General features: G+C 41.0%; 1 protein-coding gene across 8 annotated transcripts in view; it reads right to left on the bottom strand.

The window, feature by feature from the left end:
* The window catches only part of LOC117902432 (mitogen-activated protein kinase-binding protein 1), a 69,950-nt gene that overhangs the window by 27,193 nt on the left and 18,733 nt on the right, over positions 1–24,024 (bottom strand). For 3 of the 8 annotated variants that reach the window (XM_034813806.1, XM_034813808.1, XM_034813813.1), the window contains exon 2: positions 13,108–13,554. In XM_034813806.1, coding sequence (XP_034669697.1) covers positions 13,108–13,185 — 78 coding nt within the window. In that variant the 5' untranslated portion in view covers positions 13,186–13,554. Of the gene's footprint in view, positions 1–8,622; positions 8,938–13,107; positions 13,555–24,024 lie in introns of those variants that run through there. The other 5 variants (XM_034813804.1, XM_034813805.1, XM_034813810.1 and 2 more) reach the window with 3 other exon arrangements.

Raw genomic sequence — 24,024 nt, 5'->3', positions numbered from 1 at the left:
CCAAAAGCCCCCCTCCCTTCCAACGCCTCTTTTGGCCTCCTGTCAAACGGATTGCATAAACGTTAAAGAGTGGTTTTAGCGAAAGAAAGAGAAAGATGTAGGAAAATGCAGGCAGTAAGGGAAGGGAGACCAACAGCGGGAACAGCAGAGAACAATTTGGACAAAAATCCAGAGAGAAATGTGGTGCAGAGAGCAAACATTTGGTTGAGTTGAGCAAGAGATGCTGTTGCAACATGCTTAAGCCATCAATTTGGCGGCTATAACAAAGTTTATCGTTGGAGTTTACCCCCCTTCTCTTTCCCTTGGGGACTCAGTGCTTGTAAAACTGTCAAACAGACAAGTGAATGGAGTGGAGAAAGAGTTGTGGTTCCCAGTCGGCGGGGTTGTGTGATTGATTTTTGGTGGGGTCTTTTAAGCATGAATAAAGACTCCGAGGAAGATAAATAGTTCTGGGAGTGTTAACAGTATCTAAACCATCTGATAAACCGGCAATAGGTGCTCCCAGAATATTGAGAATCTCGGTAATAATGTTTTCTTTTACCTCTTGATGTCATTTTGCACTAGAATTAATTTCTTGGCTCTGCTAGCGTTCACTTAAAGCCTCTGGCATTACGTACCCCACCTGTTGACCACTTCATTGACTTATAAATATTGCAAAAACAATTTAAAAATAAACGCTGAGGTCATTCGCCAACAGGCAAGAACTTTTGCCCATGAAAAAGCTTATCAAAAAACGGAATAAATATCAAGAGTTGGGAGCTTTTGTTTACTGACCTGCACACCCATGCTCTAGGCCAAGTCCAGTTCCCAGACCAGACCAGTCCGCAACCGAAACAGAAATCGATTCGGAATCAGAGTCGAGTTATTTAAATTTAGCAAAGCATAAGAAATCATGCTCGTAGAAATATACACCTCGTACCGCGTCTAAGGAATAATTCTGCAATAACTGGTCACGTTTTTCCGGTGCTTGTAAATTATGCAAATCACAAATCGCTTTGCGAGGGAGGGTTGTGCCTTAGAAGGGTGCAAAAAAGGCAATTGATTGATGGATACGATGGCTGGTACGCTGCATGCAACCGTGAGGCGTGAGGTAACTCTAGATTTAGAAATTGAACATGAACTCCAGGGGGGAGAACTCCAACCAGCCTTGTTCTGAGTATGGCATAGGTAAGATTGGAAGGGGAAGCTATTATTGGAGTGCAGAAACTACTATCAAAAGAGATGGCTTATGGAGGTGCAGTGGCAGTACTCCATCGGATTTCTTCTACGACATCTACTGGTGTCCTCTTTTATGCTTACATCTCCTAAGTTCATCTTTCACTTTACATATTTTCAAAATATTCATCGATCATATATTCAGTACCCTTTCGGATCAGGTTCAATAATTTCCCTTCCTTTAATGGCAACATTTTCCTCTGTTTTTCCTTTTGTTCTCCATGCTTGAGAGATGAGCCAGCCACCCAGCCAGCTCTCCTCTTTTCGCAGGTCAGCCTGTCAGTCTGTTACGCCTTGTTGCGCCCCAAGAAAATCCAGATCCTAACTGACACTTGCTCTGTGGCTATATAAATATATTCGTGCAACAACAATTGTGTGTTGTTGTTAACTTTTGGCTCAGTTCATTGACACTTTTTGGAAAAAACTTGTTATAATTTCATGGGGTTACAATCGGCTCTTTGCCTCTGCCTCTCGCTCTCCCTCTCTCTCTCTCTGCGGCTCATTTGTGGCTCTAACTGTTTTGCATTGTTTTATGGTCAACTTGATGTTTTTTGTTCACACATGGGAAACAGCGCCATGCCGCAAGCAGCAGCAAGCACGACTGGAAACACGACTTGCTGCAACAGTTTCCATTTAATGAAAGGTGTGTGGGCCAAGGGGCAAGTGGCGGTGGCAAGGGGTCACCCATGTGGGCCAGCAAATAGTGCCACACGGTGGTAAGCATTTACCGTTTCGTCTACTATTTTGTGTCACAAGTAAAACGGATCTTTCCCACTGTCTGTCAGTCTCTGTTTTGTAATAAACTTTAGCTCGCTCTCTCTCCCTCACTATCATTCACTCTCTTTCTTTTCCATATGCTCTGTCTCTTTCGCACAGGAGTGAGTGAATGTGCTCTACATAATGTTCTTGTAATTAGCCCTTGGGGCGATTTGTCAGCCTGAAAGTTGTCACGTTCCTGTCTTCGAGTCAGGGAATGGCATGGCATGGCACGGCCTGGCATGGAATGATGATGATGATGTCGTCTCTTGTGGGTTTTCTAAGCATGAAGTTTCATGGCTGTATCGTGAGCTCTTTGACAGGCAATATAAGATGTATGAGGCAGGCTGGTGACATTACAGCAAGTGGGTGACAATTGACAAGGAGGGAAAAAGTGTTGAATGTACTTTGTGCCCAAGGAATTTCAGACAACCACAAATGGAGGAGGATTTTGGAAGCAATAGATTACACATAAGAGCAGCTGGCATATTATTTATTCCTCTACCCATTAGTAGCCATATAATTATTATTTCCTTATCTCTCATCTCTCTCTCTGTAAGTGGCTATCATTAATGCTTCCATTTATCCACTCGTCCAACCATATCTTTGTATCTTTTCATCTGCTGAACACCTCTTAGCAGTAATTCATGGGATAAGCCACATGTATCCCACAAAACAACATCTCAAATCTCACTTTCAGCGCCACAGATCCATTTCTACAACACTCGGTCCAACACAATTTTCTATTCACTCTGTAAAACCGGAAACTACAGCCTTGAAAAGCTTCACCCACACCCACAGCAGGGGTGCCACAAGTAAATGCAGCTGTAATTGCGCTTAATAGTCGAGTTAATAAGTGAAAGATGGCACACGCCCTAAGGCCCCTACCAAAAGAGGTTCAAACAGAGCAAAGCTCCGAAACGAACTCTGGCACTAGTCGCTGGCACTGGCACTGGCACTGGACCCAACCCAAAAGTGGCCAAAAAGCATTAATCATGCAAATGGCCCAAACACTTTTTCCCCTCCCTAACATCCAGAAAATACAGACGGAAAACAGCAGCAGCAGCCCCGTCTATGGGTGACTGCGCTCCCACCAAAAAAAAATAATACTCTAAGGTACAAGGAAAGAAAAGCGAGAAACGAAAAAAAGGGAAAACAATTTGTGAGGCGTTCGGCCAAGCGGCCAAGAGTTTTCCACATGGCCGCACAAGAAATTAGCAAATACTCCCAGCAGCAGCAGCAGAAATGAGATCAGACCGAGGAATGGAACACAGATGCAATAGATACAAAATAGATAGACGGCTGGGATGGTATATCAGTTTCAAGATTTTTCCAATAGGAAAAGCCAAGCGAATTTCATCAAGGAAAAGCCTAGAGAGTGAGAAGCAACAGAAGGAGAAAAAAAAAACGCATCGGCGGGGAAAAGTTGAAAGTAAAAGGAAAGACGGCTACGTCGGGGAACGACTTTCCCAAAACGGCAGCAAAAGGCTACTCTAGACGGGTCTGGTCTTAGGCCACTTTTCCTCCTACCCCTCCACCCTCCTCCAACTCTTCTATGGTGCTCTTTGCGTGGGTGTGTCGCTGGCTCCAAAAGCGCACTGGGGATTAGCATATATTAGCGCCCCAAGGGGCATGCAACCAGAGCAGAGCAGCGCCGCGCAGCGCAGAATGGCGCAGAGAAAACCAAAGGAGATTCAGGCCAAAAAAGCCAAATGGCAATGGAGGGGAAAACAAGTTCAAACTTCTGCGAAGAGTGGATACGCTGAAACGGAACTGGGCAAACACTAAACACACAACTGGGGAAAACTCTCTTTCAGTCAAAGGTGTGTTTTTTTATGCACATCAAGTTTTTTGGCAGAGATATTTTGGGCACTTGAAAAAGGAAACACAAGAGAGCAATTAAGGATAGATCTGGCAAATTTTGTTTAGTTTTCATTCTGAGAGACACTTTTGCATCAGAAAGTACGCCAAAGAGTGTTCCTTGTATGCACTCAACCACTCTTTCCAAGCAAATCTCTATAAATCATACCCTAAATCGCTTCCACCAAACTTTAATTAGAATCATTCATGTTTAATCCTCTGCTTCCTTCATGGAGGCCACAAAGCAGAAACACCCAGCAATATTAGAGTGCTTCAAAGCAAGGCTGCCAAGAGGAGTAGAGGTCGAGTGTTGTGGGGTTGTGGGTGGCGTGGTCGGTTGGGTGGTGCAATGTGAGCGAGTGGTTTCTTGTTCCATTGCCTTTAAAGCTCATTTCATTGTTCGGCTTTCAGTGGCTTAGTGGCCAAAGCCAGCCAAAGCCCAAAGCTCTGGCATAAATTAAAAGTCGGATATTGTTTCAATAGACGACGACGTCTCTCGGTTGCATTGTCTCTAATCTTCAGGTCTGAGATCTGGTGGGGACAGTACGGGTAGAGCAGACAGCCCGACAGCCCCACAGCCCGAGAGGAGCGGCAGCTTTGACTTTCAATATTCGTCGTGTTTTGTCGCATGCCCAAAAGCCTTTCAATTAAACGAGCCGCACGTTTTTTAGCCCCTGCCTCAGCCTCAGCCTCTAAGGAAAATGCATTTTAACGCCAAACGTTCGACACCAACAAAAAACTGAGTACAAAACTCGACAAAAAAAGCGGTAAAGCAAAGCAATAAACAACAACAATGCTGAACATTTATATAAATTGGAAGTACAGTGGAGATTAGAAAGAAAAGAGCTGCACAGACAAATTATTATAGAGGGGAATAATTTAACACAATAAAAATATTAAATAAATTCTTTTAAGGAAATTCTTGGCACACTTCGCGTACATTTTCGTCTGACAATCTTCCCCATTTCGTTCCACGCAGGCTCCCAGCATCGTTGCCACTTTGCTAAAACTAATTTTGCCATAAAATCCCAGCACTCCCATTAAGATATCAAATCTATCGCTCAATAGAGAGTCCCCACTGTATGTGGTAAGCATATTTTGTTACATTTTGAGGCCAAAGTTGGGTTGGGGCTGCTCCACCACTGCTGCTGTCTGGGCTTTGGGCCTCCTGGACCAGGGGCCTGCCTGACTCATGACATGCCGCATATTGATATAATTTTTCTGTTATTTTTTTTCTGCTGCTGCTGCACCACAAATACAAAAAGAAAACTGAAACTGAAATGATATGCCACAAGATATATGCAACTAAATGATGTATGACCGTTGCTGGGGAATGGAATTGGATTGGAAATGGTATTGAAAAAGAGGGCTGGGTCTGCGCGATCTGCAGACAAAGAAAATCTCTGTGCAGAGCCAATGGACTGCGCTTTCCTTTAGAATTTCCCAAGTGAAAAGCGGCGAACGAGTGAGAGATTGCATTTAAATATATAAATCGACTTTAATTAATCATTGAATGGCGCGATTCTTTGCAAAAGGAAAGTGGGAAATGAAGTGGAAAGCGCTCTACCCAGAAATGCGCATGGAAAGAGAAAGAGCTACAAGTCAAGGCTGTGGCAATGCACATCCGCTTCCTTTCACAAAAAAAGACATTCGACGTGGAAGTGGAAAACCCCAAATGGAGGCAGACCGCCTGGTGGCACCTGCCACATCAGCTGCTGCCACTAGATTCCAGTTGATTGGAAGTTAATTAAATTTGCGGCGCTTCTGATTGCCGTGGCTTCCCTTTAATTTGATTTTTTGTTTACATTTCGTTGAGTCTAAGCCTCTAAGCCCCGCGGCACTTCTGTTATCAGGGGCACGGAACAGGTCGCTTCGTGATAAGTTCCACCCCCAAACGATCATTGAATAATCATTAGCAAAAATAATTACATGATGTCAAACAGTTTTTCTACGTTTTGGAGGTCTCTTTGGAGATAAGTGCAGATTATGATGTTATAAGAACACGCTTTGTGGGGGTTTTAATTGGATGTTTGACTCGTAGACTGTCTGGGAATGGCATGAGACAGACATCGGGTGGGTGGCAAATGGCAGGTAAATGATGGGAGCAAATGACAGGTAAATGATGGAAGAAATATTGCAGAGAATGCATTGAAGAGGCACGGAGAAAGATCTTTTCATTCTGTTCAACATCTTTTAATTATTTCCCAGCACACAATTTAATTTCTCTTTCTCCCAACAGCAGCTGCAACATCTCCGGACTCTCCATCATTGATTGACATATCAATTCCCATAGCAAATTAAATAAGTAGAATGATTAACACTCGTTCAAGAAGAGTTTTCACTTTGTTCGAGTGCCATAAAAAGAGAATCGTTTAGGCCATATTTAGAAGGCTATCCGATCCAACTAGGAAAGTCTTTCAAACACTTTAAGCCTGAAGATAAATGCTCACAAAACGACGAAACACGAACGACACTTTACTTTCTGGCCAAGTCTAAACGATGTGTACTCCTTCTACAGCCTCCTGCTGCCGATCCTCCTCCTCATTCATCTACTCCCTGTCTCAGTGCTGTGCAGTTAGAAAGTCTCGTGGTGGAGACTAATAGCAAAATATGATAAACGACAGAAAAGACTTGATGAACACTTTCCCAACAAAACACAGAGGGGGCAGACAGCCAGATGGAGAGAGGAGAGAGGAAGGTACAGAGAAGGCTGGTCATTAGAAGAAAACATTGCCATGGGACAGACTTGCAAGACAAGTTTACATTGGTTTTGTTTCCAGCGGACACAAAAGTAGAACAAAACAAAATGAAAGAGGGATAGTCGAAGTATTTGATACCCTTAGAGGGCAAATAATAATCGAACGCTTTGGTTGAAATTTAAAAGGATTTATGAAGGAATATTGTAGTTCAATTCTTTTTTCCTCGTCTTGATCGAAAATCCCAATACACTCTAAAAAGAGTAGTTAAAATAGAAGAGGAAAATTGAGACGACCGCTGCTGTATTTTCCCTCAAACAGCTTTTCCGTGAGAGTTGCCAGAGTGAGGGAGAGAGACAGACAGAGAGGAGGGCAGACAACAGAGGGGGGATTGCATTTTGCTTTCAATTTGCCAAGTAGCCAACGGAATGGATAACATGGCGAATGAGCAATGTGCAGGCTGCTGCGTGAAGCCAGCAAAAAGGAGAAGCGAAGCAGCATATGGGCCAAAACAATTACGGCTGAAAATGAAGTTGTTTCTTGCTGTTGTTGTTGCTGTTGCTGTGTTGTTGCTGCGGGTGGTGTGGGCGTGGCCTTAGAGGGGCAATTATGTCCGTCATTCGTGTAGAAAGAAAAGTGAGGGCATCTGCATATGGAAAATGCAGGAAAACAGCCTCGTACATTGGAGAGCCCCCCTCAGTGCAGCAGAAATGTTTTCTGCTCCAAAAAGCTCAAAGCGGCTGTGAAAATGATTTTGCTTCTGCAAGATCAGATGGAATAACAGCATGAAAAATGCCTAGGAAAATGCATAGGAAAAATCATATTTCCATTTGGCAACAAATTGGCCAAAAAAAATGAAAACGAAAGGTAGGAAAAAAAAAGTTTCACAGAAATTAAAAAAAGGAAAAGCAAAATGTAAATTGCGTGTGAAAATGCTGTTTGATTATCGACAACGACCTTGAACTTTGGCTCTAGCTAGGGGGCGGGGTACGAGGGAAGGGGTTTGCATCAGAGAGAGATACCTCGTTAAATCGAAATGCTTGCTCAGGTTTTTTGTTGCCCCTCTGAGCTGCCGCCGTAACTTGATTAATTATTGCCGCATTACGCAAGTCGTTGAAACGTTGAAAAGTTTTTCTGTTGTTGCTTTTTGCTGTTGATTTTTTTCCCCGCGGTCGGGGAAAACAAATTAGAAAATTGTTTGCCGCAAATTGCGACGCTGACATTTGCAAAAGTTTGCCAGCGTTTATCTCTCAGGAAAATAAAAAGTTGTCTTGCATGCGGCCCAAAAAGCAACGAAGGAACTTGTCTTATAATTAGGAGATCAGTCGATGGATAGATGGCATAATAAAGGTCAAAAGGGTAGCGACGATAAGGTTGAACATGGAAAAAGGTTGCGAGAGATGATTGCGTGTGGGTTTAGCACCACAAAACGAATCGCTATTGGCGTGGGGAAAGCTAGACTTAAGAAAAAGTGTTGCAGCATTGAAAATTACAGAGAAAGGAACACTTAAAATTGGGAAGAGCAGAGAAACGCTCACTTCTTCATTAATTTGCACCATTAAAAATCTCAGAAATGGCAGTCATTAAAGAAAAATATTCAGAACAGAAAGACACTCTTAGAGAAGAGCTCCCAAGGAGAGACTCCCTGGGGTCATTTTTAAACGGAAGAACAGCTTAGAAGAAAGACTTGTCTAAAGAAAAGTTTAAGATCTTTAAACCACAAAAATCTCTAAAATAGATTGGTTACAATATATAATATAAATATCAAATTTTATTTGACATTTTTGTTAAACGAAGGACAAGACACACAAAGCCAAGCCCAAATAAAAATTAAATATAAATGTCATATACCCAAAATGCCGCCACTAAATGGGATTTTCACACACAGAGGTTAGAGACCTCCGCTTATATTGCCCCACAAAAATTTAATGAATGCCATGGAAAATGCATGCAAAAAAGGGCCAAGAAATTAACTTAATTAAAGGAAAATGCAATGCACTCATCGTAGATCGTACCCCATTCATGGAACAATATGAAGTAAATTATGATGGGGCGGGACTCGGGTTGTTTTCTATTTGGTTTTTTTGGCACTCACTTTTTCGCTGCGCTCATAGTTCGCTGGGAACTTGGGTGAGGAGCCGCCACCAAAAACCGATGATGGCGATGGCGTTAGCGGCGTGGATGCCGCCGTGGATGTTGATGTCGATGTGGATGTGGATCTTGAGGGGAACTGCAGCGACATGCGCTGGTGGTGCAACGTGGAGAGCGATGGCGTTGACATCGACAGCGATGTTGGGGTCATGATTAAATGCCGCATGATGGGGCACGGGCAGGGCCAACAACACTACTGTACGAGTATGTATGCCTCACTTGTTCACTAATTTTTTTCTCGCACTTTTTCACTAAATTTTCCACACTTTTCACTGGTTTTTTGTGCATGTGTTTTTGTATTTGATGCTATTGTGTGCGTTTTTCTTTTGTGATTTTACATTTCCACAATTACATTGTTTTTTGTGTGTTTGTTTTGGTTAACGATTCGTCACATTCCGTTTTGTGCGCTGCTCTTTTTCTGTTTTTTTTTTTGCTTCTATATTTCATTCATTTTCTTTCTCTCGTTTTCAGTGTAAATGTCAATTGCTTTTGTGGGGCAAAACATTTTGCTTAAAACAACACAACACACAAATTTTAATAAGCTGCGGGCAATGATGGCCAAAGAGGGGAGAGTGGGTTCTAGGGGGAAGAGGCATTCAACAGCTGCCGCTGCTGGTTTCGGCTTCTGTGGCGGATGTTGACAGAACAGTCATCGCAAATAGGGTTACGTTCTGAATAACAGAAATAAAATGTACTTTTTTTTGTGTTATGAAATGTCTCTCTTTGTTTGTGGGGTTTCTTCTCTCTTTTATGCAGGGGGTTCAATCCATTACATATACATAAACCAAAATGTAAAAGGGATTTGGTGAATCTGTAGCCTGATTTCTCACACTACGACTAGTTGAAATTTTTTTAATAATTGTCTGATAGTGTTGGATATTTAACACGCAGTTTGCCAACGGACGTAAACCTTTAAAATGTCTATATAATATTTATATTTTTGTAGATCTGCTTGCCAAATTTATTACCAGTTCATTGGTTTTTCTGTAAATATATTTCCGTATTCCTTGTTACTTTTTGCTATGCATATTTGTTCTGTACTGCAATATTGTCCCTTCCATTTAGCATTTCATTTGCATTTCCACTTTGCCCCCTCACTCTCTCTGTTTTCACGTTATACCTCTTTTTATTCTTATCTTTCCCTCTCTCTCTCTCTGTCCACTTTAATTGCCTTTACTTTTTTGTATCCCCTTTGCTTCTCACAAAATTGGCGTTTCCCCTGTGGGCTTTTCTCTTATCACCTTTTCGTACTCTTTCAATTGTTATTCTTTTTCTTTTCTGTTTTTCTGCCTGTGCTAACATTAATGTTTGTTGTTTTTGCCATTGACTTTTTGTTGCTGTTCACGCGAGGTGAATCTTATCAGGTGGAGAGAGAAAAACAAAGTCTACAACTGCAAACATTTATAGTAATTTTTTAGTTCATTTTACTTCTTCCTTTTTCATTTTCACACGGAATTAATTTTCAATTGACATTTCCATGCCGTTTCAAAGTGCAAAAAACTTGAATTTCGTTTCATTTCTTGCTTTTTATCTTTGAAACTGTTTATTTTTGGGGGTTCAGAGCATATCAGAAGACCAGACCTCTGATAAGCACTTGCGGAATACTATCGCAGAGAGAACGAGTCGCAACTTAGATAAATAAAGTTTGCACGAGTAGACGCCACGGGGGCATACAGAGGAAATGCAAATATTGAAGATTTTATTTAAAATTGAAACGAATTAGTATGGTTTTAAGAGATGAATTGAAATAAGTGTGGTCTTAGTGCGACTGCAATTTGATTTTGTTTATCTGTGTTGATTGATTATTATTGTTGATTATTCTTTGGGTGTATTTCTATAATTTTCCATGGTCAAAGCGCCTTAAATAAACCCAATACCATTGTATTTAATTAACGTAGTGTAATTCCCATTAACCTTTCACTCAAGTTGCACTCTACTGTCATAAAATATCATTTAAATTAGGTCCAACAGTATTCTACAAACACTTTCAAAGGCATTTCACTTTCTCCCACCCACTCACAGCCCTCCTCCTCTGCCTCTCTGTTCATTTTAGAGGAGTGATCTAATCACTTGATTTGATTAACCGCAAGAATCACAAACGGTAAATGAACACCAGCCATCCCCCGCCCTCTTCTTCTGTGTGATTTTTACTCTTCTACAGACATTATATAACGTCATTTCGGGGGGCATTAAAACTAATTATTTTTTGTTGTTGTTCAAGCGAAGCTGCGCTGAGGCTGCGCTGACGTTGACGCTGACGTCGCTGTCGACCGAATTACACGCACCAAAAAAAAACTCGCACCGAGAGGGGGATGGCAATACATCATTCCGAAGGTCGTTTGCGCAGTTTGTTTTTGGGCAAATTAGAAACAAAACAGCAACAAAAGTCGCAAGAAACAGCAACAACTAAACGATCAAAGCGGGTCGTACACCTCCTTCTCCTACCCAAGAAAATGCAACACAATTTCAATTTGTTAAACATCGAATATTACCACTATTTCTTTACTTTTATTTCTACTTGTTGCAGGTTGTTTTATTATTTGATTTTCTGATTAGTTTTTCATAATTTTCAAATTGCAAAATGCAACAGCAGCAACGGCAACAATAAAATGCAACAACAAAATTGCATGCGCACTAATACAAATGCAAAACGCGGGGCGGAGACGCGACGCGACCGCGCAGCACCAAATTGAAACAAACTGTAACTATACGGCGCATGGGGACGACCGACGCCAAAGCGATTGGAGCCAGAGCCAGCGGCGCAGAGCAGAGTAAAGCTCACGAGAGAGCCACACAGACAGAGAGAGAGAGGCAGACGGAGAGCCGACGCCTCTAGCAGACGAAGACAGGTAGAAATGTGAGGATACCCTGTAGAAATCTCAGACGACGCACTCTTTCACTTGAGAGGGTTTATTTATGACTTGGACCCTTGGAATAACTTTCAGTAGCTGGTTGGACAACCCAAACATAAAACACTAAGAAATATCAAGAGTTCACAAATGCCTTCTCCTTGTTACAGCTGTCCGTCAGGTATTACAATCACAATACAAATCGACCCTTCTTCTCTACGATTATAGGGTATAACAACAGCAGCAGCTGACAAACAATAACAGAAAAACCTTTTAGCCAGAGAGATCAAGAGAGAGACAGAGAGCTTGTTGTTGTTGCCGGATCTTGGCTCTCAATAACTTCCAACAGCTGATGGGCGGGCACTCTCTAGCTGTTGTTTTTGCTGCTGGCCAAAGAGGGTCAAAATGGCAGAGAGAGCTTTCATTGAGCGTGAAAGTCTTTCGCTTGGCTTCTCTCTATTTCTCTTGCTCACTGCACAATAATAAATGCATTTGTTTTCGATTTGCTTTATTATTTAATAGGAGAGCGTGGGTGGCTGGGTGCTTTGGGTGGCTTGGTTGGGTGTCTATCTGCCTGTCTGCGCCGTGCATTGAACTTGACATCAGCCACTGAATGCAATTGTTTTGTTTTTAATAATTGCGTGAAATTCGAGCTTAATTGTGGGTTACGTTACCCTGTGGAACCCAAGTGCTGAAGTGTGAGAATGGCTAATGACCTTCCATCCACTCACAACGAGTGTGCTGGGTGACGGTGTGAAAACTGGCTAACTGGCGGGGTGTACTGTGGGTCGGAAAAAAGATGATGTATTGCGTGTAAAAGTTGATATTTTTGGGTGTTGGAGTCATGAGACATGTCCAAAACTGATCAGATTTGGGATCGCAAGTGAATCATGCTTTTTGGTTGCCATTTTTCGAACACTTTTGGGTGGGTGCATAGACTGTTTGACCTATTTTAAGGTGTGGAAAATGATTACTGCGATAGGAAAGCCTTTTCTTAACAAAGGTTTTCTTGGCATTTCCGAACAATTTCAATGGAATACCGTTAGTCAAACGCCCCCTGAAAACCACTTTGCATTATAAATCAAGTATTTGTGGCTTCATTCAAACAAATTAATCAAAAATTTGACAAAAGCGGTACAAATAAATCGATAAAAATATAAAATGAATGACATTTGTGGGCGATGTATTGAATGAATGCATAAAACTTTCATTTTTCCGTTACCAGAAACCGAAGAGACAAATAAATAAAACAAGAGGAAAACTGGATCACGAGCGCAGCATGGGGTCGATCGTAGGGTGATGAAATGAGTGAAGAGGAGGGACAAACTCTTATACGATCCACAGCGTTAGAGTTCAATGAAACTCGACTTAAATTTTGGTTGCAGTCAAGGCTGTGGTGTGGAACATATGAGCGTATGCATAGCCTCCACAATTTACAAATGAGGTAGACTGCTTAGTATACTGTGTGTAGAAGAGAGCTGTCCAGACAGACTCCACTTCTGCGTGTAATGTCAAATTTTTAATATCTAGCTTATAAGATCCTTTTCCAAAGGACTCAATCAAATTTAAGATAAACTTACCCTATCCATCAATTGTTCATCGTTTCGCTTGCGGCGCGCTGGCGCTCTTATAATGCGTCCCACATCTGGAGCGTCCATGTTGCTGTTGTGGAGTGGATGATGTTGTTCGCCTGCTCTCACGCTCTCGCTCGCTGCCGACGGCTCAGTGGAGACTCGAACCAGCGCGGTTCACTTATACGTCGGTTGTGGGCTGTGCTAAGTGGAACTTTGAGCATTTAAAGCTTTGCTCACTTCGACCTTTTGAGCACGAATTGAAGCCGCTTCCGGTTAAAGGGGATTATATTCACAAATGTCGGTGCATGCTCTACGGCTGGCGGCATTTGTTTCCAAAATGTTGGCAGTTTTTTGCTTAATTAATTATTTATATGGCAATTCTTTGATTTTTGATAGATATTTTGTTATGGAAGCAATTGTTGCAAGTTGTTTATTTTTTTAGCGGACAGAAATCTGCAATAAATAGAATGGAAAAGCGTTAATAAAGAAAACACTTTAAATTCATTGAGAGCTATAAGTAAGTATTCCTTAGAAAAGTTTCCTAGGAAGTCTTAAAACTTATTTACTTTTATGAAGAAATTGAAAAATTCATTGAAAGGCCCTTTGCCACCTTTTTTTTTTTTTTTTTTTGCTTTATTTCTTGCTCTTTCCCACGCTTTTCCACTTGTTAGTTCTTGGCCAATTTCCTCTGCCTCTGTCCTCACCCTCAACCATTTCTCCCTGTGGCTGCAACAAAGTTTTCTTCCCCCACACATTTTCCTGCTTTTCCCATTCGCTGAATAAAATATGATTGAGGTTCAAGGCGACTGAAGGCTTTCAACGGTAACAATGTCAATTTGTTGTTGCTGCTGCTGCTGCGCCTGGAGAGCTGCGCCTAACGGTTGTTTCAGTGTTGGTAAATTGATTTGAAGTGTGTCGAGTGCAGCTTATTAAATAGTCAAGAGGCAAGAGCAGCCATGGGGCAGGCCATGGCAACAAACTTGTGGCAGCCGTGTAAAGCCAATCAATTTTTAAGAGAGAAGAGGGTAATCGGAAAAGGAAAAGAGAGTAACCAAAGCAAACATTCGCATAGGTTAGCAGTGTTCCGCAAAGGCTTCTAAGGAGAACATTATTGGATAGAGTCTGCAAAAAAAGTATACACCAACTACTTTTATAAAAGTACAATCGTTAAATCATTGCCAACACTGTAACTTCTTCATTTGGCTTAAAATCTCACAGCTGAAACGACAGTCACATCCTTTAAGCAATTAGCAAAACTTTTCTAATCAATTGAATCAATATTTGACGACTAAAAGATTTCTAAAGTTTTCTCAGGAGCGAAGTTCATTGAGTATCTAATCATTAAAATTGCAGGCAGGCAGAGGAAGCCCCGAAGGCCCAAATGGGATGCCCCATTGTTAGCCAAAGATGGCTCTGGTTGCTGTCAGCCACGTTCTGATGACGTCTTACTAAACTCAATGAATCACTTTTTGCGACTGCAATTTGCACTTATTCATTCCCCTGACCGGGAGAGACAATCGCTCGACCAGATTGATAAAGTGTGCTGAAATTTACAAATGATTTCATTGCGGGCTCAAGGCGAATGAGTTTTTATCTTTGTCGGGCAATAAATGTTAGTGGGTCGACTGAACCACACCACCACCACCACCGCCACCTATCCACGTTAATTAAACAACAAGAAACAAGGAAATACTCGTAATTAATGCGCAAAAAGGTAGCAACAAAAATGAAAACAATGACTAAGTGATTACAGATACAAAGCGAACGTCGCAGAGCGACGCGACGAACGAAACCCTCAAAACCTCTGCTTGAATGAATCCAAAAAAGTGTGGCGCGGAAAAGCAGCGAGCAAAACTGCAGCAAGCAGCCAAACAAAAGAAGCGACGATGATAGTCCGCCCCTGTGGAAAATTCAAGCCATGAAGTTGAAACTTCTTCTCCCAGTTTTTGGGCTGTGATGCCGCGCCGATTGCTGCATTTTCCTTTTGCATAATTTTCCACCGGTATAGGGGCAGCATCATCAGGTGACTAAAAGTTGCGAAAAATCTTTAAAATTGCAGATGAAGTTTTGCCATTTTGGGTGGCACAATGCTCAAAGCGGGGTTAGAGGTGAACAAAAGTAGAGATTATGAGGGGGTTTTGGTAACATTAAACTGATTAAGGTACGAAATAATTGCATTTTGCTTGCTTTATTATTGAAATATCTGCAAAATGTTGAAGGCAATGAGAATAAATACATAAAGGGAGGAGAATATTTAAATTTAATAATTCCAGGGTGAAATTTACTGGAAATAATTGAGTAATATCTTAAACCCTGAATATTGAATTTGCACGCCAATTTTTTGCCATAATTGGATTCTTTACATATCTGCGTTTGGGAGGCAGAGCTTATCATTCGATCTATGTACATATACTGAATTTATGTTCTATATAAAACGAGAAATATAAAAAATTACCCATCTTTAAGTCAACAAATTCATCCACAATTTATTTACAATTTATGTTGATTGCACCAATCAAAGTTTCATAAAAAAGTATTCAACAAAACATCACAGCCGTCAACGAATTTATAATCCCAATCAGCACTAAATTGACAGTATTATCATTTTGTTAACTTGTTTAATTAGCCCGTTTAGGGTTCGACGCAGAAAAAACAAACAGTCTATAAATAAATATTTCCCACATTGACACACGAGCGAGTGAGTAATTTATCAACAGAACAGAAGTCGGACTCCGCGGACTGATTGGACGAGTGGAAATTGCCATTTATGGGGCATTGTCTTTCTTTATTTATTTTCCAGAATTTGATTTCCTGCGCAGTTTGCGAAAGTCCTTTTCCCATAAATATATCTACAGCCATATGTATGCATGTCTCAATAATTGAATATACCATTGAAAAGAAAATGAATTAAATTACAAATATTTGTACAAATTGTACACAAGATTTCAAGATTCAAGAGCGATGGAAATATTGAATTATCTTATGGGAATATACATATTACATATGCATATATGTTGATCTGCTCAAAGGAATTATTATTTTGAAGTCAAGTCTGTTGCTGTCAACCATCAGAGACAGAACTGGCTGCCTTTTCTTCTTGTATTCTCGTCATAAATATTTTATTCCCATTAAATTACATTTTATCTTTAGATTTCAGTTCAAAGTCAGAGCTCAAATCGATGCACTGCCTGACATAACCGTATTTCATATGCGGACATTTTTGAGTGATTTATGCGGTAGATTTTTGTCATACAATTGGATTTTATTTGGTCTTTTATTATTGCCATTTTGTCTATTGATTAGATTGCCAGAGACATGCATACGAGAGCACTCGTACTCGTACTCGTACTAGTGGGGATTTTTATCTCTTGACCATCACAACCCCTCTCTGTCGCTTCCCCTTGTTTTCCATGTCATTTTTTGCGGTTATTATTGTCAGGCAGGCGGGCTTTGAGAACAAGTTTTATTCCATCTCTTTGTGTTCTCGTGTCTGTGCCTCTCGTGTGAGTCAATTGACCCAAATTGTTGGCTCTGGCTCTTTTGTGCCTGGTCTGGCTCTCGGGCAACGGCAGCCTCTCTTGTTTGGGGCAGACGTGTCGATTCTGCTGTTCGCAGCACGGACACCCCAGATACCCTGTACTTACAGAGGGCAAAAGGTTCGTCTCATTTGGGATAGAGTGGAAGCTGTGAAGCCCTCTTGAACCTAGGATCTCTGGGGATCAAAACTCCTTAAAACTATTGGCACTTGGCTACGAAATGTTTGCCTCTTTTCTCTGCCTATCTCCTCTAAATGTTTTGCTTAATTAATATCTCATATTACTTGAATTTTTAGCACAGAAAAAGTTCTTTCTCTGCCCAGAGGGTATTTTTGTTGTCGTTCCACTCACATGAACACTCACATTTTCTGTTAGTTTCTTGGTCTTTTCTTTTTAGTGGGTCGTCTTAAAACGAAAGGCAGTTGAACTCTGCCAAAATGATCATCTGAAAGAGCTGTGGAGCCGTGGAGCCGTGCAGCTAATGGTCGCACGCGCTTTTTGCAAATCTCTCTCTTATCTTACTTGATCCGATCGGAGTGTGGTTTATCTTAATTTTGAAGACTAATGAATGCTTAATTTAGACTTGAGAAATCTTTGTATATCTCCCTCTGTTATACCTCTGTCTTGGGCGGCTCGAAGTGTACTAAAAAGTGTCTACACTTTTGTCAAGGTTTGCGTCTGGCTTGAGTTCTCTTGATATGATCTTGTGCCTCAAAATGGAACACTTCGTTTCCTTTTCGCATTCCAAATTATACACATTTTTCCCCTAAATTTGGTCAGACTTTTACGATTCAAGAGTAAAGACCTTCCCCTCCATGCTCCACTGAATGCTCAGCCAGCGAAGATTCAATATAGATTCTAAGCATTTCTTGGGGGATGAACCATTAAATACAGTTTATGGCTGCTGCAGGGGGGCAAACCCATCAAATTCCTAGGCCCCAGAGCTCAAGGCCACTCTGTGGCAGCATCTCATTGGACGCAGCATTTGCATCATCGACCAAAATTGAGTGTGTAAACATTCTATGGATCATTTCGCAAATGACGAGAGGAAAAAGCAAAAGGAAAAGCCAAGCAAAAATCAAGCAACGTGAACAAAATATTGCAAGCTTTAGTTAATTTTTACAATATATTTTACATTTTGTTGGGGGCCTTTGACTCTTTACGTGAGAAATGAGTTCAATGAATTTCTGTGTCAACAGTTTGCAAAGTTTTATTTTGTTCGTAATTTATTTTTAGTGCTGACTCGATTTGGGGGGCAGGCAGACAACCAATGAACCCAAAGATGCAACTCAATCAAGTGGAACGTCCTAATCACAGCTACAATTATATTTCTTTCGAAAACTATCTAAGAGGACAGCAGGACAGCCACCAAAAATAATTTGTAGCTCTTAACGCTTCAAAGCATTGGCTTAATGAATTTTCACTGCAAGCTGGCTATAAAAAATCAATGCTATGGGTAGGTGGGAGGTGTAATGGCACTCTGCTACAGGAATTTGGAAGTAGCAACAACTTTTTTGGGGAAGTTTTGAAGAGTAATGGACAAAAAGTTAAGAGAAAAACATCTTGGAATGTTGGTTTATATTTGTTTAAAGTTTTTTGTTCAAATTCTATTAATTTTCATCCATTAACCCAGCTGGACAGTGTGTTTCAATTAAAAATCCACTAACAAATACAAAGTCGAATAACGCCCACCAAACAAATAATTTACCAACGGAGGGGGATAGCCATTAAAGCGGGGAGGGCTTCCTGCAGAGTGATTTGTAGTGGAGTTTAGATATACGGAGATAGAAATGGGGCGGTTTAGGCGGGTGTGTGATGGCAAATGCAATCAAAAAGTGCCTCGGAAAGGGGCGTCACACGTTATTTGAAACTTGGAAGAAAGAGTGGAAAATGAAGCTGAAACGGAGACTGAAATTGCAGCTTAATCGAGCCCAAAACTCAGCTGGAATCAAGCTAAAAGGAGGAACGTGAGGCAGTAGCTACTTGCAGCACCATGTCTGTTGCCTGGCTGCATGTTGCACGTTGCACGTTGCGCGTTGCGCGTTTTATCTTTCGCCTTCGACGCCTGCAGCACAAGTGTTAATAAAATGTTACAGTTAAGTTGCCATAACACATGTGTGGAGGGAGGCCGCTTTCAGGCTGGGGGACACGGTGCAGGGGTCTACGCGGCAGAAATATTTTCCCAAATGGAATGCAAAGTGAATTGCAACCAAATGTGGCAAGATGATTGCAATTTCTTTTCCAATGATTGGCACAGCATCCCCTGGAGGGTGGGATGCTCTTTGGGCTGCAAAGGGGCGTTCCAGGGGGGAGGTTGTGGAGGGCTGGACGGCGGCATCCTAAGCTGCATCTTCGTTGAGGCACAACACATGCAACAACAGCAAAACAGACGAGATGAAAAATTTGCATGATATGTTTTGCCATATATGCAAAATATGTTTTTTCTGCACTGAGAGAAATGGAACTATAAACCATAAATGATGCCATACTTCTTCACTTCTTCCTTGAAAATTCTCTCAGTGCAATGTCAATTTATTCCTTCCCTTCAACACCCATCAAATGCTCTCAGTGTAAGGCCCAAATTATGCGCCTTTTGCCATTAGGTGTTGCCCTGGCGGGGGAAAACCTCAACTGCCGAGGGATCTCTTTAAGCAACCATAAACAAAAAATGCCAAAAAATTTAAATACACATGTGGAAAAAATGTGGCAGAAGAGTGAAGCAAAGAAGAGTGTGGTAAAGCCAGCGGAAGAAGTAAATGAGAAAAGAGATGTAACATCGCAAGAGAAATAATTCCACAGCCAAAGCCAAAGACAATGGGAGGCTGCCAGAAATGAACGCATTGCAGAAATTTACACGGAAGCCAAAAGCCACCGAAAAAAAACCAACCACAGAAAAGCAAACAACTGAATACGAAATTTATGCCACGAAAATGCCTTTTCAATTTTCCAAGGAAAGTGCAAAAAACAAAAAACAAAAGCAATGCAGGTTGGGTGTAAATAAAAAGTTAAATGAGCGTTAAATTGGTTTGAAATGCAAGCTGCAAATGGAAAATGGAAAAACAATAAGAGCTGTGAATTGTGATTAAGATTAGGGCTTAGTAAAAGCAGCAACTACTTAAATACAAGACAAAAAACAATTGTTGCATTAGCATAAAAGTCTCTTTTTGTATGGGTTCAATGAACCCGCTCCTCTCATTAGCAGAAAAATCTCTCTGCCTGCCAATTGACGCAACATTTCAACGCACGAAACAAAAGCAATAGAGAACATAATGAAAACGCAAACTTAAATCATAAAAAAGAACCCCAACCCAAAAGAAAAGAAAAAGAATGGCAACAGAGTGGAGAGAGGGAAAAACTTAAGAACTTGCGAAGCAATGAACTGCTTTATAAAGTTTAAAACAAAAGCCAAAAGAAGAACTCAAAAGAGAGAAAGAACTACAAAAGCTAATTCCAAAGAAAATTACGTCATGACAGATCGTTTGGCGATTTTCAGCCATCAAAAGTGTTAATTATATATGGCATATATCTCGCTTCAGCAATTAGTTATCAGCCAAGTGCCAAAAGTGGGAAAATAAACCATTTTTTATCAGCAAAAAGAGTCGCCAAAGCGACATCGAACTGAAATAAAAGATGTGTCATGGGTCTCAGTTGTTTGTGGCGCCTCGGGGAAGGAATAATCAACAGTTTTCGACGGAGATATATGTACAAGCACAAATTGATTGTGAAACAGATGTTGACAGTGGATTGATGGATGCGAGGGAATGCTTTGAAAGATGAAATCAGACAGATCAAATTTATAATAAAGATAGCTTTAAGAGCATTTCTTTGTGATATTCCATATTCTTTGTTGACCATCCATCCATCAGACACTCAAACATTTTACCTTTTATCATATTTATTGCGCTGTTCTTGACCCAATGTTTCTAGCAAGCATTCAGAGCTTAAAAGATCACTGATCACCCCATCATAATAATCATTTCTAATGGCTATCTTTTGAAATCATTAGTGGCCTTAAAAACGCAGCAGTTAATCGAATGAAATAAACAGCAGTTAAACTATAATGATATATTGATATGTGGATGATTAAAAATAATGTTTGTAAAGATGGGCAGAATATTTGTGAATTAAATTGAAAGCCAACTGATAGTACCGCTGCTCGAAAGATCCATTCAGTAGATCAAATGCTTTATTATCTTCATATTCCCTCTGTGCGACGATCTACAGCCTGACGTCTGACTGACCTTGGACTCTTGACAGCTTGACCGACACTGCAATATGCATGATCAAAGTGCGTGTTAGCCCCACCTGATCACATGCGAGTGTATCTACATCTAGATTCTAGAAAAACATAGAAGCAAGTGTCATCATTGATTCAACGCACACACAGGCACGATCAATCGATCGTTGATCAACAAAACCTAGAGGCTCAACAAAAACAAACAACCATAAAAGTAAGATAGGAACATAATAGTTATAGCAAAGCAATCAGCCACAATCTTTGATAGCATAATCTTATAGAAGAAAACCTTTAAGTGGGAGAGCCCAAGCGAACACTGAACCTGTGGAAGATAAGCAAACTGTAGGACACATCCAACCATTGACACGCTTTCAAGTAGCTTTAACTATCTTTGTATTTAAGTAATATTCATGCTAGAAAAACTGCCATTTAGCAGATAAGATAAGCCCTTGTATCTTTTCTGCCTTTTGTATTCTTCATTCAACAAAACAAACCCGCAACTGGATTAGCCTCCTCGCCTCCCCCTCCATCAACGCTGCCAACAGCATTCGTTGCTCCAACCAAATCTGGCAACTGCATTCCTTTGGCATTCAAATATGTAAAATGTAATTAATATGAAGAGCAGAAAGAGGCAAAAAGCAAACGCTTCTGGTTCTGTTTGCGCTGTTAGATCCATCAGGTTGCACACAACGAACACACGTCAATGGCAGTGCAACAGAATCACATCACAGAATCCCCCAGAGCCGCTGGCTGACAGCTGGCTCATATCAAGTAACCTTCATGTTGGACGAACCGGTTGCAAATATCTACGAGTAAGTACTTTTATATAAAATTATATATATATACTAGGCTGTAGGGCTGTGTATGCGCGTAATAAAATTAGAAAATGCAGGCCCACAGCGTGCAGGAGGGACAGAGAGAGGGAGAGGAAGAGGAAGGAAGCATCAGTGCTGCAACCCGCCAACAGAGCTGCAACAGAGCGGAAACTGTTGACTGCTGTTGTTGCTGCTGCTGCTGGCCATGTTCGGGCACTTGACTGTCGGCCGTTGGCAAATCTGCGGACTTGTTTGGACCATTTCTTGACACTTGACAAACTTGGCTACAGGGTAGCTTTCGGGATAGATTGAGTGCTGCGATTGCATGCCCCCCAAAGATTATAATCAACAAAGTTTTATGCAAAAAACTTTAGCTGGCAACTGCACCATAAAAAGTGGCAAAGTTTCTATCGGTTGATTGTTTTTTATCACGCTTATTTATGGTTTGGCTTGTTGGAACTTTGAACCTCTGGACTATTAAGTGTTTGGGGTGTTTAGGGTAGCTTTTAGCTGCCATTTCCTTAGCCTTTCCAGGGTATTTTTTACAGTTTCCAATCACACTCAAAGTTCTCTCAATTTCCCGGTACATTTAATTATGCAAATCCCTCAACAATTGGCATATAATTACGTATTTCAACACCCACACGGGTTGTGTGTTTCGCGCTTATCGATATGAACAAGGCTGTCGTTCGGGCCCACAGGGGGCGTTGTCACCCCATTAAGTCGTCTAGAGACAGTCACAAAAGTCATTTTAAAAATCGAAACAATTGTTAATGCATGGAGGTACGAGTGTGAGAGCACGAGCACTCCAGTGGACACTTCATTAGCAAACCTCAAACAAAACCGCAATGGGGAACGAACGAGCGTTATGACGCACATGCCACATGCTCAGAGCAGCAGAGATCTTTTGTCATCTGTGACTAGAGATTAGACATTTTAGTTCATTGCAGCGTTAACCACAGAGATCTTTACTCACTTCTGCTCAGTGTGTAGAGCTCTTTACTCACTTCTGCCTAGAAACCACAGATTCAATTCAACCTAGAGTTCAGAGCTTACTCATTTCGGAGTACACTTCACAGATCATTCCACATTTCGACCGTTTCAGCGAGACAGAGAACCCACACAAAGAAATGACTAAAGATCCAAGATTTGCTTCAGACCTTGTCTCATAATCTCCACAAAATGATGGATGCGGTGCCCCTGCTCATGTGCGTGTGGGGGCCTCAAAAGCAAACAGAAATCCACTTAAAAGCCGGCACATACATAAATATCAATTAAATTGTTTCTTCAGTCTTTTTGGCCACTGAACTTTTGTTTGTATTACAAAATAATTTCAAGTTTAAGTGGTTTTTGAACCGTGAAACGCACGCAGGCATTCCATCAAACAAATTGAAGGCCATTTGGATAGTGGATTTGTGGGTCACACAGCAAATACGAATAGTTTCTCCGTTGTCTCAGCCCTAATTAAATGTCACAGAAAGTTAAACACTAACTCGAAGTAAAATCAGCAAATTCCATCTACGAATTCCAGCTTCAGTCCCCAACTGGCAGAACTAACAATTGTGCAATTGTCACTTTGAAAGTTCTGGGGAGTTTTGCACTTAGAGAAAAATCCACTCCCGCAGCACATATGTATATGTACATACATAGACGAGTCTTTCTTTTAGACTTTTTCTCTAGGTGTACTTGTGTTTCCAGAGTTAACCTACTTTTTCCGGGGCTGTTGACTTTAATTTTGGCAAACGAAACTCCCAAAATGTGTTAGAGCACACGCTCTGGAGCACGATTTCATGATATTTCAATTCGCATAAAAGAGAGAAAACCTTTGGGAATTATTATTTATTTTTTCGACAAAATTCGATGAGCAGAACGATCAACCTTTGGAAAAGAAAGTCACCAGCTTTGAGTCCAGGAAATGGAATGATGTCGTGGGGAATGAAATATTAACAGCATAAGAAAAAAAATTGCTCAAGTGAGTCATTAAGTTGGCTAAAAGTGTCGTCTTCCCTTCTTTCGCTGTCTTCCTCTCGTTCTTCCATTCTCTGTCTGTCTCTCTTTCGTTGTGGAAGCAGCCATAAAGGAAGCACACTCCAAACCACTCACTCTCTTTGCCACTCAAGGGGCAACAGGGCAAAAACACCTTGGCAAACAACAAATAAAACAAAATAAAATCATCACCAGCCCTGAAAATACTCTCGTAGCAGGAACTGCAGTTTTTCTGTGTGTTTTTCTTTGTGTGTGGCAGGGAATTTTAGGTTACAGCTATAGAGGATTTCCTTTGTTCTTTGCTGGTGAGGCACAAAGAGGATGATGCTGATGTAAATGGGAACAAGAA

Source organism: Drosophila subobscura, chromosome U (genome assembly GCF_008121235.1).
Source record: "Drosophila subobscura isolate 14011-0131.10 chromosome U, UCBerk_Dsub_1.0, whole genome shotgun sequence".
NCBI classification, from domain to species: domain Eukaryota; kingdom Metazoa; phylum Arthropoda; class Insecta; order Diptera; family Drosophilidae; genus Drosophila; species Drosophila subobscura.
Note: the sequence above shows the minus strand (reverse complement) of the source record. Positions and strands in the feature narration are given on the sequence as shown.